The following is a 17,115-nucleotide window of genomic DNA, read 5'->3' as shown; positions in this document are numbered from 1 at the left end:
ATCATAACCCTCCCTCCGTATACCCCCACCTTAGAAGCAGTGCATATTCCATATGGCATCTAACCCATGTAAAGAAAACAGTTCTTTGTACCATTAATAAACAGATTAATACTTTGTTTCATCTTTCTCTCATCCCTTTTTTATGTCTATATTTGTGGGGCTTTCATGGTGTATATAATGTATCAGTACAATTGACAAAAATGCAAAATGACCAATGCTGAGGCAGCTGTTAAAAAAACAAATGGGTGTATAATAATGCACCACTGGAGGAGTGCTAACTTGGCCAGCTGTTCTGGAAAACAATTTGAAAAGATGCCCTAAACCCTATTAAGTCCTGCATGTCTTTGACCCAGAAGTATCACTACTAGGTCTATGCCTCCTAGAAGGAAATGATTGACATGGATAAAAACATTTATAACAGCACTTTTGTGGTAAGAAAGAACTGGAAAGTGAGGGGATGCCCATCATTTGGGAAATGGCTGAAAAGGCTATGCTGGATGAATGTGATGGAATCCTATTATAAGAAATAATGAAGGGGATGTTTTTAGAAAAGCCTGGGGAGACTTGTTTGAACTGATACAGAATGAAGTGAGTAGTAACAGCATTATTATAAAAATAACAATAAAAGATTTGGGACTAAGAAAATGACCAATCACAATATCAGGGGACTTGTGGTGTAATGTGCTGCTTCCTTCATGAGAGAGCTATAATGGTCTCAGAAGGCATATTGAGGGATGGGGTTGGGGTACAGGGAGCAGGAAAGGGCTATATATTGTTTTGTTAAACACTACCACAGTAGGAATTAATTTTGCTTGATGATTCATGTTTGCGATGGATTTTGTTCTCATGCTGCCTCGGTGGAACAGTGTTAGGGAAAGAATTTAGATCTGGAAAAAAAAATTGATTTTAAAAAGTTTCTTTTATCAAACATTGTGCATATAAGTTTGTAAGTGAGCCACTTGGTGAGACAAAATGCAGGCTTTATATGATTATAAAATCATTGGGAGGAGAGATTTGAACCCAACACTAGCAAGACTGGAAATAACATGAGTAACAACTTAAAGGTTATGGCAATAGAAAACAAAAGGAGAGCTGCATCTTTATGCTCTAGATACAGAGAACAAGTTTTGGCTTTTCCTCTGGGAAAGTTGTAGCCTGCTCTCTCTTACATCCTTCCATACAGAAATAGCCAGTGAAAACTCTAATAAAGCTCAAAGGTAACTAGGAAATAGTGATTGCTCACAATTCTATAATGCTTTGCAATTTACGAAGGAGCACTTTTCTCCCAGCAGTTCTTTGTTTTACATAATGCAAATATTGCTAACCTCGTTTTATAGATCAGGCAGCTGAGGCTCCATTTGCCTTTGGTTGGCCATACAGCCTGTGTTGGAGCTCAGAGCCAAGCTCCGTGGCCTGGATTGATGTGCCATGCTGGGGCTGTAGGAGCCCACAGGGGGTGTGCATGGAGCTGCTCACAGGGCTTCTTTCTTTGCAGAGATTCTGTCCAGATGCAGATTCAAAGAACATGTTGCAGTGTTTGAAACAAAATAAAAACAGTGAACTGATGGACCCCAAATGTAAACAAATGATCACCAAGCGTCAGATTACACAGAGCACAGGTAATTACCTCCTCATTCAGCTCCTCTGGCTAACAAGAGAGAATAATGACCCAGCCTTGAGATGCTTTTTCTCCAGTGGATTCCCTTCTTTGAGGTGATGATGGGCTAGATCCCACCCATGGGGGATAGCCGGAGCTATCTAGAAAAGCTGAGCCTGGGGATGGGCATCAAGCATGGAGAAGGAGGGCCTGAGGACTGTCTGTCTTCCCCAGAGACAGAAGAGGAGGGATGGCTGTTGTCAGAGTTGGGGCATCTTAGACACCAGGCCCCAGAAGTGATGATCATAATTACTAGGTCTTTAATAGTGTAGCTAGGAGAGACAGCCCTTGGAGCCTCCTTTCTCTCCACCAGTCCTCAGTTTTTGGTGATTTTACTGAAATGCCCTGTAAAACTGCTTTAGGACAGAGAAATAGCTTTGAGTCTCTTGTTCTTCTTAAAGTCACATTGCATTGAGAAGGAAAAATAGTTCATGGGCACCAAAAGCCCTTCTGATTCCCAGGCTTCCTCTAGTGTCTAAATAAACTCTTGGAGTGCATTTTGGTCCTGGAGAATTGATCATGAGCCACATTTTCTTTAATTCGTGGGATATGTAATAGAGTAGGACTGATGGTGCTGGAGGTTGCATTTACATCAGATGAAGTCACTTCATTTTATTTAACTCTTGTTTGTTTCCCAGGTTCAGTGTTGGTGGGGGGGCATTTCAAGGTGTCAACAGATCTACCACAACTCCAAAAGACTCCTGAAATAAAATACTGTTTACCTCTAGAAAGAGAAGTGATAGACCCAGAATGAAAAATTGAAAGCCTATCCCCCCCCCCTTTTTTTTTTTTTTTTTTGCTTTTTTATTTTATTTCTCAGTCATGTTTTTCATGACTTCAGATGTATAAGGAGTATCATATTTCTTGCCTTCTCAACTAATGGGAAAGGGGCTGGAAAGAGGGACAGAATTTGGACCCCCCCCAAAAAAAACCAATCTTTTTTTATTTCTTTTTATTAAAGCTTTTCATTTTTAAAACATATGCATAGCTAATTTTCAATATTCACCTTTGCAAAACCTTGTGTTCCAAATTTTTTCCCTCTCTCCCCTCGATGGCAAGTAATCCAGTATGTGTTAAATATGTACAATTCTTCTATACATATTTCCACAATTATCATGCTGCACAAGAAAAATTAGATCAAAAAGGGAAAAAGCAAAAAAAAAAAAAAATGCAAACAAAAAAAACTAAAAATATTTTTTAAAAGTGGATGGAAACAAAATAAAAGATAAGTAGGTATGAACCCAGATTAATTTTCTCAGCCCCCTTTCTCTTCTCTTTGTCCCAGATTACCGCCTAAATCCTGTGCTAAGGAAAGCCTGTAAAGCTGACATTCCTAAATTCTGCCAGAATATTATCAATAAGGCCAAGGATGACTCTGAGTTAGAAGGCCAGGTCATTGCCTGCCTGAAACTGAAATATGCTGATCAGGTAAATTGGGGAGGAGAGAGGGATCGCTGTTCTGTGTTAGTGTGCCTGTTACTCCTTCATCTAGGTTGGGACTGAGCCCCAAGGCCAGAGTTGGCGAGCTGATTAATATATTCTCTTTGTCCTCCCCTGTGCAGCGCCTTTCTCCTGACTGTGAGGACCAGATTGGAGTAATAATCCAGGAATCTGCTCTGGATTACAGACTCGACCCTCAGTTGCAGATGCATTGCTCAGATGAGGTAGGAGAGCTTGTCGTGAAGCCAGTTGTGACCAGAACCTTCCTGGCCAAGGGAGATGATTCACCCTTCCTCCTATCCCTCCTTTCCCCTTTAGTTTATTCATAGACACCCTTCTAATTTCTCCCACCTCTTATTTGATAGAAAGAGACAGCGTAGTCTAGTTAAAAAGACACAACTGAACTTGGCATCGGAAGAATTCCATCTCTCCTTTTTCTCAGCCCTGCTAGGAGAATCTTACCTCTACCTCTCTACTCCTTGAGTTGGGAAGATCAGATGAGCTAGGGAGTATAAAGTGATTGGCACCCCAGGTTACCTCGAAACCAGAAATGACGTTTTGACTTAGTGTTTCTATATTTCTTATTAACTCTTCCTGTTTTGGTTTGATTATTTTCCCTTCTCTTTCTGTCCCATTCTGTTGGATGGTCCATCACAATCCAGAATTGCTGAAAAGATGAAATCACTCCTTTTGATGCCTTAAAACAATGCTGATTCTAGGAGTCATTGGCCCTGCATGGGGCTACATTGAGAAGTTTAGTTGGCTTGTGTTTGTTTCTGCATCACTCATCTCCTTTCAGAGGAATTGTAAATAAAGAGGCTCTTTTTAGACAAGGAATAGATTAAACTAAATCAAGGAAAGTCAGGGTTTTTTTTTTTTTTTTTCCTTTATTGTGGAATGTGCTATAAAAATCTCTCTGCCTAATGCTCCCAGCAGGGTTGGGTGCTGATTGGGGCCCTCCATTTCTAGCAGTACACCTTAACCCATTTGTTCTTCCTCTACCTGTATCAGTTCTTTTCCTCCTAGGAGAATTTTCATTGAGAATCAGGTAAATAGCCTTGTGCATAATAAACCTTGGATCAGGCTGACTCACATCTGGGTAGTTGTTGGGTCAAGATATCTCAACTGGCTTTTTTTCTCCTGACTGCCAGGCCAGCAAGGGAGAAGAGGTACTGTTGGTTGCGTACTTGCTGAAATTCTCTGAGCACTTCCAGATATAACTGGGGACGCCACGGGGGCCAGCGATGGCCAGTCTGAGGACGGCTTCTTTGGTGAGGGGAGCTCGGCTCTCCCCAGCAGCCAAGCGTGTGTTAGCCCCGGCCTAGAGCTGTCATGTTTGCCCTCTCTTGTTTGGCTGCTCTTTTCTCCCTTGAGTGAGATGTGCTGCTGTGTGTGTCCTTTAAATAGATCTCCAGCCTGTGTGCAGAAGAAGCAGCAGCCCAGGAACAGACTGGTCAGGTAGAAGAGTGTTTGAAAGTGAACCTGCTGAAAATCAAAACAGAAATGTGCAAAAAGGTAAATAGCCAACCCTGTTTCTCATACCTCAGACTCTAAGCCTCTAGAACCCTCCCCCCTTCTCCCCCCAGGCTCCTCAGCTTGGACATACTGGTTAAAAAAGTGATTCATCAAGACCCAGTCATCTTCCCTATCTTCTCCCTTCCCCCCCACCCCAAGACTTGCTCATTTCAGCCCTGGGCATCATCACCCCTTGGATCTGAATTCAGGGATCCTTCACCAGAATACTACAGGAGTTGTTCCCGTTTCAAATCAGTTTTATTGGCAGCAGCATCATATCACACCCTCCCAAGTGAACTTTTATAGACTGTTAGTAGTCACTGATTATTAAAGTATACATGTTTCCTATGGTTCTAGCATACCCAAAGCCATTTGTATTCTGTGGTTCCATGGGCCTTACTAATTGAGCTGTTGTTTGAGTGTAAATATTGGCAAATAATAGGCCTGATCAAATTGTCTTTATGCCTTTGCTTTGCCTTTATCCTTTTTCTCCAGGAAGTATTAAATATGCTAAAAGAAAGCAAAGCAGACATATTTGTGGACCCAGTTCTCCATACAGCCTGTGCTCTGGACATAAAACATCATTGTGCAGCCATCCCCCCTGGGCGAGGGCGTCGTAAGTCTTTAAATACTTAATCTGCCCTCTTACTTATAGGCTGTGATTATGGTGGAAGTAAAACAGGGACTCCTGGATGTCAGACATTGTCCCCCTCACTTTTGCAGCTGGGGCTATCTGGGAGCATGGCCCATACAAACTTTCCTGTATGTTAAGTGCTCTGGAAACTATCAGTATTGTTGGATTAAGTGGCTATTAGAACGAGGCCCGATCAAAGCCAAGAGATATCTTGCCACCTCCTCTGAATTACTCAGGCTTAGAAAGCTGTGGAACTGGAATCAAGACATTACTTCAGCTTCCTTTGCCCAGATTTAAGCAGCTGAGGATGTTAGTCTAGCTTATTGTGGAGATTTATGTCTAGGAAAGGGCTAAAAGGCAGCTCTGAATGTGGGAAAGGCTTATCCTTAGTGTAGATATGGAATTTTGAAACAAGTTGTGCAAAAATGAGGAAATTTTTAAAAGGATTGACAACATTCCTTTGATTGTGGCATCTTGGTTTAGTTTCACCAGATGGACTAAAAAGGAAGCTTGGGTTTGGGGAATTTTGAATTTTATAATAATATATAGTTGGATGAATGCCCTCCTCCCTGGCTGTTGGGTACTTTTTCATCAGCTGCTTAGGCCCTTTTGTGACTACTTTTCCTCCTACAGAAATGTCCTGCTTAATGGAGGCCCTGGAAGATAAGCGGGTGAGATTGCAGCCTGAGTGTAAAAAGCGCCTCAATGATCGCATCGAGATGTGGAGTTATGCAGCCAAGGTGAGGGTCTGAGAGTGGAAAGGCTCCTCTTCTGGAAGCTTGGCCTTTCCTTGAGAGCCTTTCCTCTTGTCCCTTATTTCTGCCATAGAGGAGACCTAGAGAGCCCTACCATGTTTAAATTTAAGAGGAACGCGAGGCTGGTTTTGTGATGTGCTGTAGTAAATTTATTTTTAAAAGCTAATCAAGACTTCAGTCTCAAAGCATCTTCTCCCTTTTTCTTAGAACCAAACTACAGCCACAAAAACCATGTATGCAAGCCTTCATCCACACTGTTTTTTTCTTGCCCTCAACCTAAGCAGCTAAGAAACTAGTGAGCTAGATGAAGGATGTGGCTTAAGGCAGCCATACAGCTTCTTGTATTCCTTGAGCCTAAGGGAAATGTAATAAGCTGCCACCTCTCCTCCACAGTAGTTTTTTGTTGGGTTTTCATCAGGGTTTGTTGTGAGGATCAAAGGAAGTGCTCTCTCAATGTTAGCTGCTAGTATTCTCATCCAGTGTTACTCCTGTCTGTCTTCCACACTCTTGATCATTGATTATTCAGCCTTTGTGTGAACACTGAGAGATTTGCCCCTGTGAGCTAATAAAAAGATGAGTGTTTCATTTTCCTTGCCACCTCCTCTTCACCCTTCCCATATGACTTCCCCTGCCCAGGCTCTGTATCTTCTGGGCAGAAGAGACCATGAGATAGGCAGTGGAGAAATATAGCTGCCTCCTAGTCCAAACTACCAAACATGAGACTTGCATTTGGTTAATCCTGCTTGAAAAGAATGTGTGCCTAAAGAGCTTCCCCTTTAGCCCTTGTTCTGCCACAGTATTTGCTTTGTGGTCCTTCCAGAGAGCAGTTGGGAGCAGGGAGGAGGAGGAGGAGGGCAAGAATCCCCAGAGGCTCCTCAGCATGGATCCCTCTGCTTTCCCCTTCCTTCTAGGTCGCCCCCGCGGAAGGCTTCTCGGATCTTGCCATGCAAGTGATGACATCGCCTTCCAAAAACTACATCTTGTCTGTGATCACAGTGGGCATCTGCATCTTGTTCCTGATTGGCCTGATGTGTGGACGAATCACCAAGCGGGTGACACGAGAGCTCAAGGACAGGTAGAGTCCCGAGTGGCTACCAAAGCAACCACCTGCCCAGTGCCCAGTTTGTACAGCGCTCTTGTATAGTCTCCCCCTCCGCCTCCCCCTTTGGAGCAGAGCAGCAAGCACCCACATTAGAGCAGCAGCCGTCTCCACTCCGTTGCCCCATCTTGGATTTCATCCACGGCATCCTCATCACGATGAGAGTCTGTGCACAACCTCAGCAGCTGGCCACCTTTGTTACCCCCTTTGTTAGACTTTTGTTTACCTTCCTGTAGATAAGTCTCTCATGCCAATGGAACTACCAACGCTCCCAAAATCAGACTGACCTGACCTGCAGCTCAAACCATTTTTAAGTAAAATTTTTAAAGAGAGAAAAAAAATTATATATATATATATAAATATATATAAAACCTCCAAGCTTGATTTGGGTAGTGGGGTTCATACCTGGATACATTTCTATTCTCTGACTGGGTAAAAATCAAGAGAGGACTTTAGAGAGGAATCATGTCATCTATCACAACTTGGTTTTTTGGATGTCTTACTCATCTTCTCATAAGTGTCTTCAGCATTTAATCAGGATCATGGACACCAGTGACAGGATTACCCACTGGCCATCCTGATTCAGGTCCCATTTATTTCTGCTGAAACATCAATGCCTTCCAGCTTCCGTCCTCAAAGAGCCGCTACTGGCTGAGGTCTCAGGCTCTGAAGAGATTCTTAAGCTCTCCATGTATCGAGTAAAACTGGGTCAATGGAAACAGAACTAGGGAGATGGAGCTTTTGTAAAGCCAATCCATCCACAGAACTGCACTGAAAGGATGTGTCCCATGTCCCCCCAGCAGCCTTCTTCCTGCCAGCTCACATGCCACTTAAGTTTGGAGTTGACTCTGGAAGCTGTCTGCTGCATCTGAGACCCTGCCTGAAATCAGAAGAGCCCTCTGGGAGCTGACTGGGGGAAGGAGGGAGGTCGTCAGAGATGCTCTGGCTCATTTGGGTTTGTTTTTTGTTTTTTTGTTTTTTTAATATTTAATTATAGGCTAGCAAAACTTGGTTTGCAAAGATCCATTGGAAGTCTCAGTGTGTCTCTTGTATTCCAACAACTAAAGAATTCTAAAACCTTCTCGGAGCAGAGTCCCAGCTCAGTGATTCCCCATTTGGGCCAGATGCAGATTACACATCAAAAAAGGGGGAGAGTCTTTTCCATCTTTGCCATGCACACCAGCCCTGGAGGTGTGGAGGAATAGGGTGTTTTCAGGACTCGGCATCCCTTCCTGCTTCTGAACTGAAAAAGGAATCTCACCCAGAGCCTGGCTCACTTGTTTTCCCCAGTTGTAAAAAAGTTTGGGGGGTGAATTGTGGTCCAATCCTAGAGTACCTTAAGTTGAGTATGGGGCTTAAAGTCAACAGTGGTTGCACAAGAGAGCCACATGTACAATAGGGATTTTATATATATATACATACATATATATATATATAATATATATTTTATTAACCTGTTAGATGTGTCCACATATTATGTGCTGGAGTATTATAAATGATGTGCCTAAAACTGTCCATATAGGCTGAGGCTGATTCATAATTAATTTCCATTCCTTCACCTTTTCTGGTTTCTCCCCTATGCCTTACCAAGAATTATCTGGTATTTCCATGACATGATAGAGAGCATATATGATTGTGGACCAGCTGATCTAGGTTACTCTCTGTGTATAGACTGACATGTATATGAATACTGTGATTTCTTTTGCTACCCTTCCAGAGTGCTAGAGAGGGTACAAAAATAGACATTAGGTGAAGATACCTCTGTTCCATCTCCTGCACACCACAGGTTGGAGGGAAAATGGTCTCCGTTGTGATCTTTTCTCTCAAGCGTTGGCAGAGTGCCTGGGATCGCAGACCGTGGTCGTTGAGAGAGAAGGTTATGGAGGGGTTCCAAAAGGCAGACGCTGTGCTTCCTACCTCCCTCAGGTTGTGTGAGTTTCCAAGAGAAGTGGTTGTCCTTCAAACACAGGGAGCCGGTGGCCCTGCCCGTTTCCCTCAGTCTTGTTTATGAGACTATCTTAGTTCTCCTTCCATAGTTGACTTGAGGTTTTTTCCTCCAGATACATGAAACTTGAAACTCAAGGGTACATAAATTCTCTTTTCCTTCTGACCCCTCACTTCAGCCATGAGTGATTTGAGTTTTTTGCTGTATGGGGGCTCCAATGGTGGAGGGAAGGGAGAGATTTCATGGGAAATGGATTGACTGGTTGATTTTGTGTGTATGTGCACGTGTACAAGTGTTTTAAAGAAAAAGCATCAATTGAACATTTTTTTAAAAGCGTGGATTTAAGCACATTCACCTTCTTCCCACTCCCATAAGGGAAGACCCTCATAGGGTTGCCATCCAAGTAGAGGTGAGTAAAAGGATGGAAGAGTGAAGACCAGTGCCCAGAACCCAGGGATCATCTGCATAGATCCTGAATACCATTTCTAGTGATGTCTGGGGTAGGACTCCAAGGCAGCATCAACTTCTGTCATCTAAGGAATGATTTCCATTGCTTCTTTTTCCCATATAGAGACTGTTGACTCCTTGTGTAGGAGGATTCTGATAGCCCTCAGTGGAGTGTTCCCATAGCTTCAGAACAGTTTTAAACTGATACTTTGGGCGGCTAAATGGCACTGCACCAAACAGACCCCCAGGCCTGGAGTCAGAAAGACCCCTGAGGTCACTCCGAGACTCTAGCTGTGTGATCTTGGGCAAGTCACTTAACCCTGTATGTCTTGGTTTCTTTATTTGTAAAATGAGCTGGAGAAGGAAATGGCCAACTATGCCCCCCCCCCTTAAAAAAAAAAACAAAACCAGATGGGGTCATGAGAGTGTCAGACACAGCTTAACAACCACTGGAAGACTTTTGGGATACTGTAGTTACCTTAAGATGTTTTCCTAACCTTCAAAGATTTTTTTTTTTTTTGATCCTTTCAAAATGAACTGTGCTAATTCTCAGCATATTGGCTCTTGAAACTTTCAAACTACCTTTTGTAACTGTCCCTATTGATATGGCTATTACTCAAGAGTAAACTTCCTGTTTGATAGTTTTACTTCCCTTATGTCCAGCACTGATCAACCTAGAGGGAAAAGTTTCTTGCCATCAGCGATAGCATGAAGTCTCAAACGGGCTGCTTGTTAAATGAGCCCATCCAGCCATCCAGAAGAAAATTATCCAGACCTTTACTGAGAAATAATTTAACAGCTAGTTAGCAAACTAGCAGACATCCAGTGTTGGTGGCTCATTCCCACAGCTCTCCAAAGGGAATTCAGATATCCATCTTCCATTTGGGACATGTCATTCATTAGTCAAAAAACCAGAAACCTAAGTAATCTGGCTTTAACAGAACCAAGCTGGAGCTATACTGGGCCAGTAGTATGGTTATTTAGAAGTGGGGGGGGGGCACCTTTAATAAGGGGAACAAGGGGGAGCAAGCTCTAGAGTGTTCTAGCCTCTGAAATTGCTATTATCCAAAGAAAAGGGTTTTGGAAAGAAGTATCAGGTTATGATTTTTATTTTTATAACCTGGATCTGTGTGGATGAGAGTCAGATCTTTTCAGAATAGAAGCTTTCTAGTAGGGTAAAAATATCTGGCTTTGGGAATAATATTTCTTCAAAAGTTGAAGCTTTGGAAGATCTGAGGATTTCAAAACCTGTTATAAAGAAAGCTGTCATCTCCTTTACCCCAAAGATGCCTTGTAGTTCTCACCCCCACTTCCAAAGTTACCTGATCCTTTCAGCAGATTTGCAGGCCCCAATTCTAAGTCAGAAAATTCTTGGGAAACCATAACTCCAGAGAATTGGCATCAGCTGCCAGTTAGCGTTTACTTGTTACAAGTTACTTTGTTAATCAATAAATATATTTTAATTGTGTTTACTTTCAGAATCTTTTAACATATCATTTAATCCTTTGAGAGAGTTGAGAAGGGAATACTGTTAAAGATTGATAGACATTTTTAGTTTTCCTTTCTTCCAGGAAAATAAATGCCAGGTTTCCTTTCCTCCTAGGGGAGCACAGAGATCTGGTGTATTTCATCAGTCTGACATCACCTCACAAAAGTATTGACAAGAACCTATCGCTTCCCTTTAAAATTAGAAAGTGAGTAGTTAATATTAGGCCCTTAGTTTGAGAATTGCCCATCCAGTTTCTTCATTACATACTGTGTTTATTATTGTCAGTTGGATCAGAATCAATTCTTTCCTTTGTATCACTGTGGCCTTTGAAATATTTTGCACCCTAGATTTCTCTTGCTATCGCCCATCTACTTCAGAAAGTCTCCCCTAAAGTCCTGAAGCAGAAATTCAGGTTCTATTAAATTCAAAGTCTAAATGGGGACAGGATACGGGTGGTTCGAGAATATGATGAGTATGGTTTCAAGAAATGAGGTATATCTTCTAAATAAACCAGAATCAATCCATCCATCCTCTGTGTGCCAACTCCTAATGCAGTCTGTTGCCCCCCTCTCAACAAGGCAGAGTTTTCTCCCTTGGCAGACCTTAGTCATTGACTTCTGGGTCAGGGAACGTGGGAGATCAGCCTATCAGCTGTCTCCAGCCTTAATGTAGAAGTATTCCACCAACCTCATCCACCTGGTGAGAGGATTTATTAATCTATAAATGTAACAGTCAATTCATAAAACATAAGAATGTGGCATTTTGAACTGTGAATACTTTTACTTGCTTTTTTTTCCCCTTCAAACTGAGTGTATAAAAACAAATCAAAATGGTATAGTTGTATGTCCCTGTTTGAATCAGACCTAGTTTTATAAAATGTAGCATTCTGTTGCATTAGAAATTTAGTAGGGGTTGTGGCTGTCTCCCTCTCTGAACCCCTTCTCTCTCCATTTTCCATGTGATGTTAATGTATTTAACACTCTAACTTAATTGGGGGGAGGGAGGGTGTTATATCTCTAGAGGTGGCTAACTTTCCAGTCATATTCATTCTTGGTCCTCCTCACCACCTCTTTCTACCATTCCTATTCCTTCACAAATTGGGGAACCATAAACCCAGACTGGTACATCCAGGTTCCTGTGTCTTCTCCCCATGGCACTCAGGCTCTCAAAACTGGAGCACAAGGCTATAGAGGAATTAGGCTGTCCAAAGTTAATGGATTCTTTGGTGACCTACCATCCCATTCTCTTGCTTATCCCATGAACAGACTACCCAAGAGAAAGACTCTCCTCAGATGCATTGGGGATTACAGGAGTCTTGGTAGTAGACAGATTTGGCAACTGAAGTGGAGTTAGGCTGGTACTGTCCCATTCAGAGGTGCCGGGGTCTCCGTGTCAGATGGGATGCACTCAGTGGAATAGCAGATGAACAGGGTAGGATTAAGTGGGAGGGTCAGACCTGAAGGTGGTTATCAACATTACCATATTAGCCTCTCCAAGGGCAGTGTCTCAAATCAATCAAAGCATTGAAATAAACTGGATAGCAAATGTGTGAGATCTTAGGCCTTTTTAAAAAAAGAAAAGGAATGAAGAAAAAAAGAGGGGGGAAAAAGAAATAAAAATAAAATAAGACTCTTTTGTAAATTGTTTTCTGTGTATAAAATTCTGGCCGTTCCTTGTTTTTACATGTTCATGCTGTGTAATTTTGAGATGTTACTGAGATTCTGAACATAATGTGCATTTTTTTCTGTACAGATGAAATGGGAGAATTTAATAAAAAAAAGAGTCTGCAGGTTTTTACTTGTTCAGTCCTTTCTGTTTTGAATGGGAAGAGTTGCCAGGTACTCATTGTGCTAGTAAAAACTGGAGCAAAACTAAAAGTGAGGATCCCTGGTGGGGAGAAGTTAGGCTGCAGAAAGTAACTTCTCTCCTAGCAAGGTTGCACCTCCTCTCTCAGCTGAGTCCACTCCATCAGCCCTGAACTAGAAGCTGAGGAAGTGTTTGGAGACATCTCTGGGCTACCTTGAGGTTCACGGGCACCTCCTTCACACAACTCTGGGAAGTCGAATGTAGACATCACCAAGGAGGTTCTGGTTTGAATGGCCTGATGTTCCCATATCTATTAGGTTGGTGTTCAAGGTAGAATTCAGATCAATATTTCCATACTATAATACTAGCTCCCTCTCCCTATACAGTACCATGTGTCATCTTGCAAAAGGTAAGACTAAGGAATTGCTTCTTCAGTTTAGTAGTTCCTTTAGTACCGGAGGAACCGCTTCTTCAGTGTAGTAGTACCTTCCCTGGCCAGACTGCCTCAAACTTAATTAAGGATTTTTTTTTTTTTTAATCATTAATCATACTAAATGATAGGGTGGAGATGAAAGTAGCCCTTAGCCACATGTTTTTTGACTAGCACATGAAATCTATCTTTCTCTGAATTCATCTCCCTTTTACTTTTTCTCCAATTCTCATCCCTAAATCAGGTACCCACAAACCCTTATCTCGGTGTAGGTATGACAAAACTCTGGTGTAGGGATCTGTTACACGAAGGATATCAGGATGGCAGCAACATGGTTAACAGTATCTGAAAAAAAAAGTGTTAGGGATTTTATAGGATCATTGGATAGCCAGTAGTCAAACTGTTTACAAAGCACCCACTGTGCGCACTGTACTAAGTAGTGAGGATACCAAGAAAGGCAAAAGACAGCGCGTGTTCTCAGGAAGTTCACAAACCCATAAACTTGCGCTTTTCACCCTTTTCAGGCGGTGGGCAGGCATTCAGTCCAGTCCCCTCCTTTTGCAAACAAGGAAAACAGTCTGCTCTTTAGCCAGTGGCCACTGTGAGAAAGGACCACAACCTCAATGAGTCAAAACCCTGGTGACCCCGACTCGTGATGCACTCAGTGCAGAATGAAACAGATTTTTATAACTTTTTCTTCCTCTCCCCACCCCCCCCCCCCCCAGCATTTGACTAATGTGGAAACGTTTTGCATGACTTCATGTAATAGCTATTGTATTTTTGCCTTTTCTATGCTGAAAAGGGGGTGGAAGGAGGGAGGGAATTTGGAAGTAAAAATAAAACTATAAAATAATTAATAAAGAGATGAGATGTTAGGAAGGCACAATTGGGAGGCCCTGGTGATGAGGATGAGAGAGGAATTGAGGATGACTTCTGGGGAAATAATTGGACTTTTAAAATTTCGAGGTGTCCATTAGGAGGTAATTGGAGATTTGAGAACAGAGATCAGCAAAAGACAAGACTGGATAACTAGGTTTGAGAATCCTCAGCATCTAAATGAAAATCTATGGGGGATTTTATGAGATCAAGCAAAAGAGAATAGGGCTCAACCTTCCACTGTAACCCTAATAACTGGCATGATTTTAAGATCTAGCAAAGGAGACTTAGAAGAAGCTGTCAGGAAATTAGGGAGCTTTAGAAAAAAATCTAGAGAGGAGAATATGGAGGAGGGGGAGTCACAGCATGAAAGGCTACAGAGTGGACCAGGGAGAATGAGGGTTGAACAAAGGTCATAGTTTTGGGCCGTTAAAAGGTCACAGGTGACTTTGGAGAAAAGCTCCAATGGAATGTGTAAGTCAAAAGTTAGACTGGAAAGCTGGTCATCTCGTGTAGATGGCCTGAAATGGGATCGTGCATTGAGAAGGTTTTGTCTTGAGTAAAGGGGCCCTGTCTTTATGAGGAGAGGGAGGATAAAGGGAAAAATAGTGGCAGAAGGCATAGGAGATGGAAACAGAGCTCTCAGCCAATGGACTTTGCTTTTCTTGAAATAGGAGGCAAGGGTCTTAAGTGCTCCCGGTACTGGAAAGCAGTCCCGGAGACTGTCGTCTGGAGGGAGTCCAGTTTCAGTGAGAGCCAAAAAATAGTAGTGGGGAAAAAAGGGACTAAGGAGGAAAGCAGGTTTGTTGCCTGTGGAGCTGGCTTTCGGGAGAGCAAGGAGCTTGGGAGTGAGACTTTGGGAGGGGAAATTGGAGGGGAGGGGGGAGAATGAAGGCTGTGGAGCAAAGGAACAGGATTTAAGGAATGACCTCCAGCTGTTCAGAATCACTGAGAGGAGGAGGTGTTTCCGGAAGGGAGTTTATCTATCCTGAGGAATGAATTTAGAGGGATTTTCATTGTCCCCAGGGCTAAGCTCTCCTGGTAGAATCCTCTTTGGGTTTTAAGCAATTCACTGGTGGGGATTGGTGCTGGAAACTGAGGGAAGGGTGTTGGTTATTCCCTTCCCCCCTCCCCCCCAAGGCTAGATGTTGGGTAGAAAGCCCTTTCTCCTCCTCCCTGGAAGGGAAGGGTTTGGTGCCCGATGGAAAGGTGTGTCTCCTCTAATAACCGAAGGCTGGAGATCTGGCCCATTGCCTGGCATCTTCTCATACTGCCCTCCCTTTCCCCCCAAAGCAGGAGATTAATAAATGATAGAATATTGTTCCTACAGGAAGCTAGAGATAAATCGAAAGGTAATGGTTCTTTTCGCCCTTATTCCAAAGATAATGCACTGATTCTCCATAGAACACCTTTCCATGTACTTAAAAAAAAATTAATAGCTTTTTATTTTTCAAAATACTTGCAAAAACAGCAAGATTACACTATGATCAGTTATGATGGACAAAGCTCTTGTCAACAATGAGATGATTCAGGCCTGTTCCAATGGTCTTGTGATGAAGAGAGCCATCTACACACAGAGAGGCCCAGGGGGACTGAGTGTAGATCAATCACAACAGAGCACTTTCATTTTTTGTTCTTGTTTGCTTGCATTTGTTTTCTTTCTCATTTCCCCCCCTTTTTGATCTGATTTTTCTTGTGTAATGTGATAATTATGGAAATAGGTATAAAAGAATTACACATGTGCAAAATATATTGGATCACTTGCATTCTAGGGGAGGGGAAAAGGGAGGGAGAAAAGTTAAAACACAAGGTTTTGTATAAGTGAACATTGAAAATTATCCATGTATATTTTGAAAATAAAAAGCTTTAATTAAAAAATTAAAAATAAACTAAAAGACAAAATACATGCAAAAATAGTTTCCAACATTCACCCTTGCAGAACTTTGTGTTGCAAATTTTTCTCCCTCCTTTGCCCCCCTCCCCTTAGAGAGTAAGTAATCCAATGTAGTTTAAATACATGCGATTCTTCTAAACATATTTCCACATTTACCATGCTGCATGTGCTTAACTTTTCTTTTTTTATATAGCTTTTTATTTACAAGATTTATGCATGGGTAATTTTTCAGCACTGACCCTTGCAAAACCTTCTGTTCTAGATTTTCCCCTCCTTCCCTCCACTCCCTCCCCTAGATGGCAGGTAGTCCAACACATGTTACATATGTTAAATACAATACATGTATACATGTCCTCACAGTTATTTTGCTGATGTGCTTTAGCTTTCCCATCCCTTATTTGATTCTCTCAATGGCACTGTGAGACAGGAAGGAATACTTCCTCATACTCATTTGAGAACCGAAAAAACCAGCACAGGCTAACTTGGGTAGGATTCTGTACCTAGGTAGGTGTCGATAGCTGGAGCTGCCAGAAGCTCCGTCCTCTGACCTTCTACCTGCTCCTCTCTAGCTTGGAGCCACTGTGACCTCTCAGTCTTAGAAACGGCCTCCTCTCGTGTTCATCCCTGACATCTCTTCCCAAATTTGCTACAAATACATCCAACGGCATTTAACGGATTTAAAGCATCCAGATGCCGAGAAAGGCCGCATGCACCTACACACAGAGGGCTCTACCTCTGCTCTAGCTTCCAACCTCTGGGTGGTTCAAGCCACTCTCAGTGCATGTATTGTTGGAAGCTTGGGTTTCCTCAGGCTGCCAGGGCTCTCCCCTAGGCCTAAAGGTCTACAGAAAGGAGAAGGGCTGTATCCAGTGGCTTTAGGGTTTCTCCCACTAAGGCTGGGTTTGTCCAGGAAGATCTCCCAAAGGCTGGGAGCATGTGGCTAAGGCTCACCTCACACACTTTAATACTCTTTGTGGTTGTTCCTGGAGGGGGAAGACTCCCTCCTTGGGTCACCTTCCCTGAAGTCCTGCCTTGTGGAGGAGCTCAGAATGTAAATAGATCCCCTGGCACATTCTCAGTGGCCAGGGAGGAGCTTCAGTTGTTCTGGCTACTGCAGGAGCCTCTAGC

The 17,115-nt window shown here is 42.6% G+C and overlaps 1 protein-coding gene across 1 annotated transcript in view; it reads left to right on the top strand.

Moving 5' to 3' along the window:
• Nucleotides 1-7,420, top strand: part of GLG1 (golgi glycoprotein 1) — a 137,085-nt gene extending 129,665 nt beyond the window's left edge. Inside the window, exons 20-26 of the mRNA XM_074285990.1 lie at nucleotides 1,496-1,619; nucleotides 2,943-3,085; nucleotides 3,220-3,321; nucleotides 4,505-4,612; nucleotides 5,108-5,228; nucleotides 5,880-5,986; nucleotides 6,913-7,420. Of these exons, the coding sequence (XP_074142091.1) occupies nucleotides 1,496-1,619; nucleotides 2,943-3,085; nucleotides 3,220-3,321; nucleotides 4,505-4,612; nucleotides 5,108-5,228; nucleotides 5,880-5,986; nucleotides 6,913-7,080 (873 nt within the window). The 3' untranslated portion in view covers nucleotides 7,081-7,420. The remainder of the gene's footprint in view (nucleotides 1-1,495; nucleotides 1,620-2,942; nucleotides 3,086-3,219; nucleotides 3,322-4,504; nucleotides 4,613-5,107; nucleotides 5,229-5,879; nucleotides 5,987-6,912) is intronic.
• Nucleotides 7,421-17,115: the final 9,695 nt, after the last annotated feature.

Source organism: Sminthopsis crassicaudata, chromosome 2 (genome assembly GCF_048593235.1).
Source record: "Sminthopsis crassicaudata isolate SCR6 chromosome 2, ASM4859323v1, whole genome shotgun sequence".
Lineage (NCBI taxonomy): Eukaryota > Metazoa > Chordata > Mammalia > Dasyuromorphia > Dasyuridae > Sminthopsis > Sminthopsis crassicaudata.
Note: the sequence above shows the minus strand (reverse complement) of the source record. Positions and strands in the feature narration are given on the sequence as shown.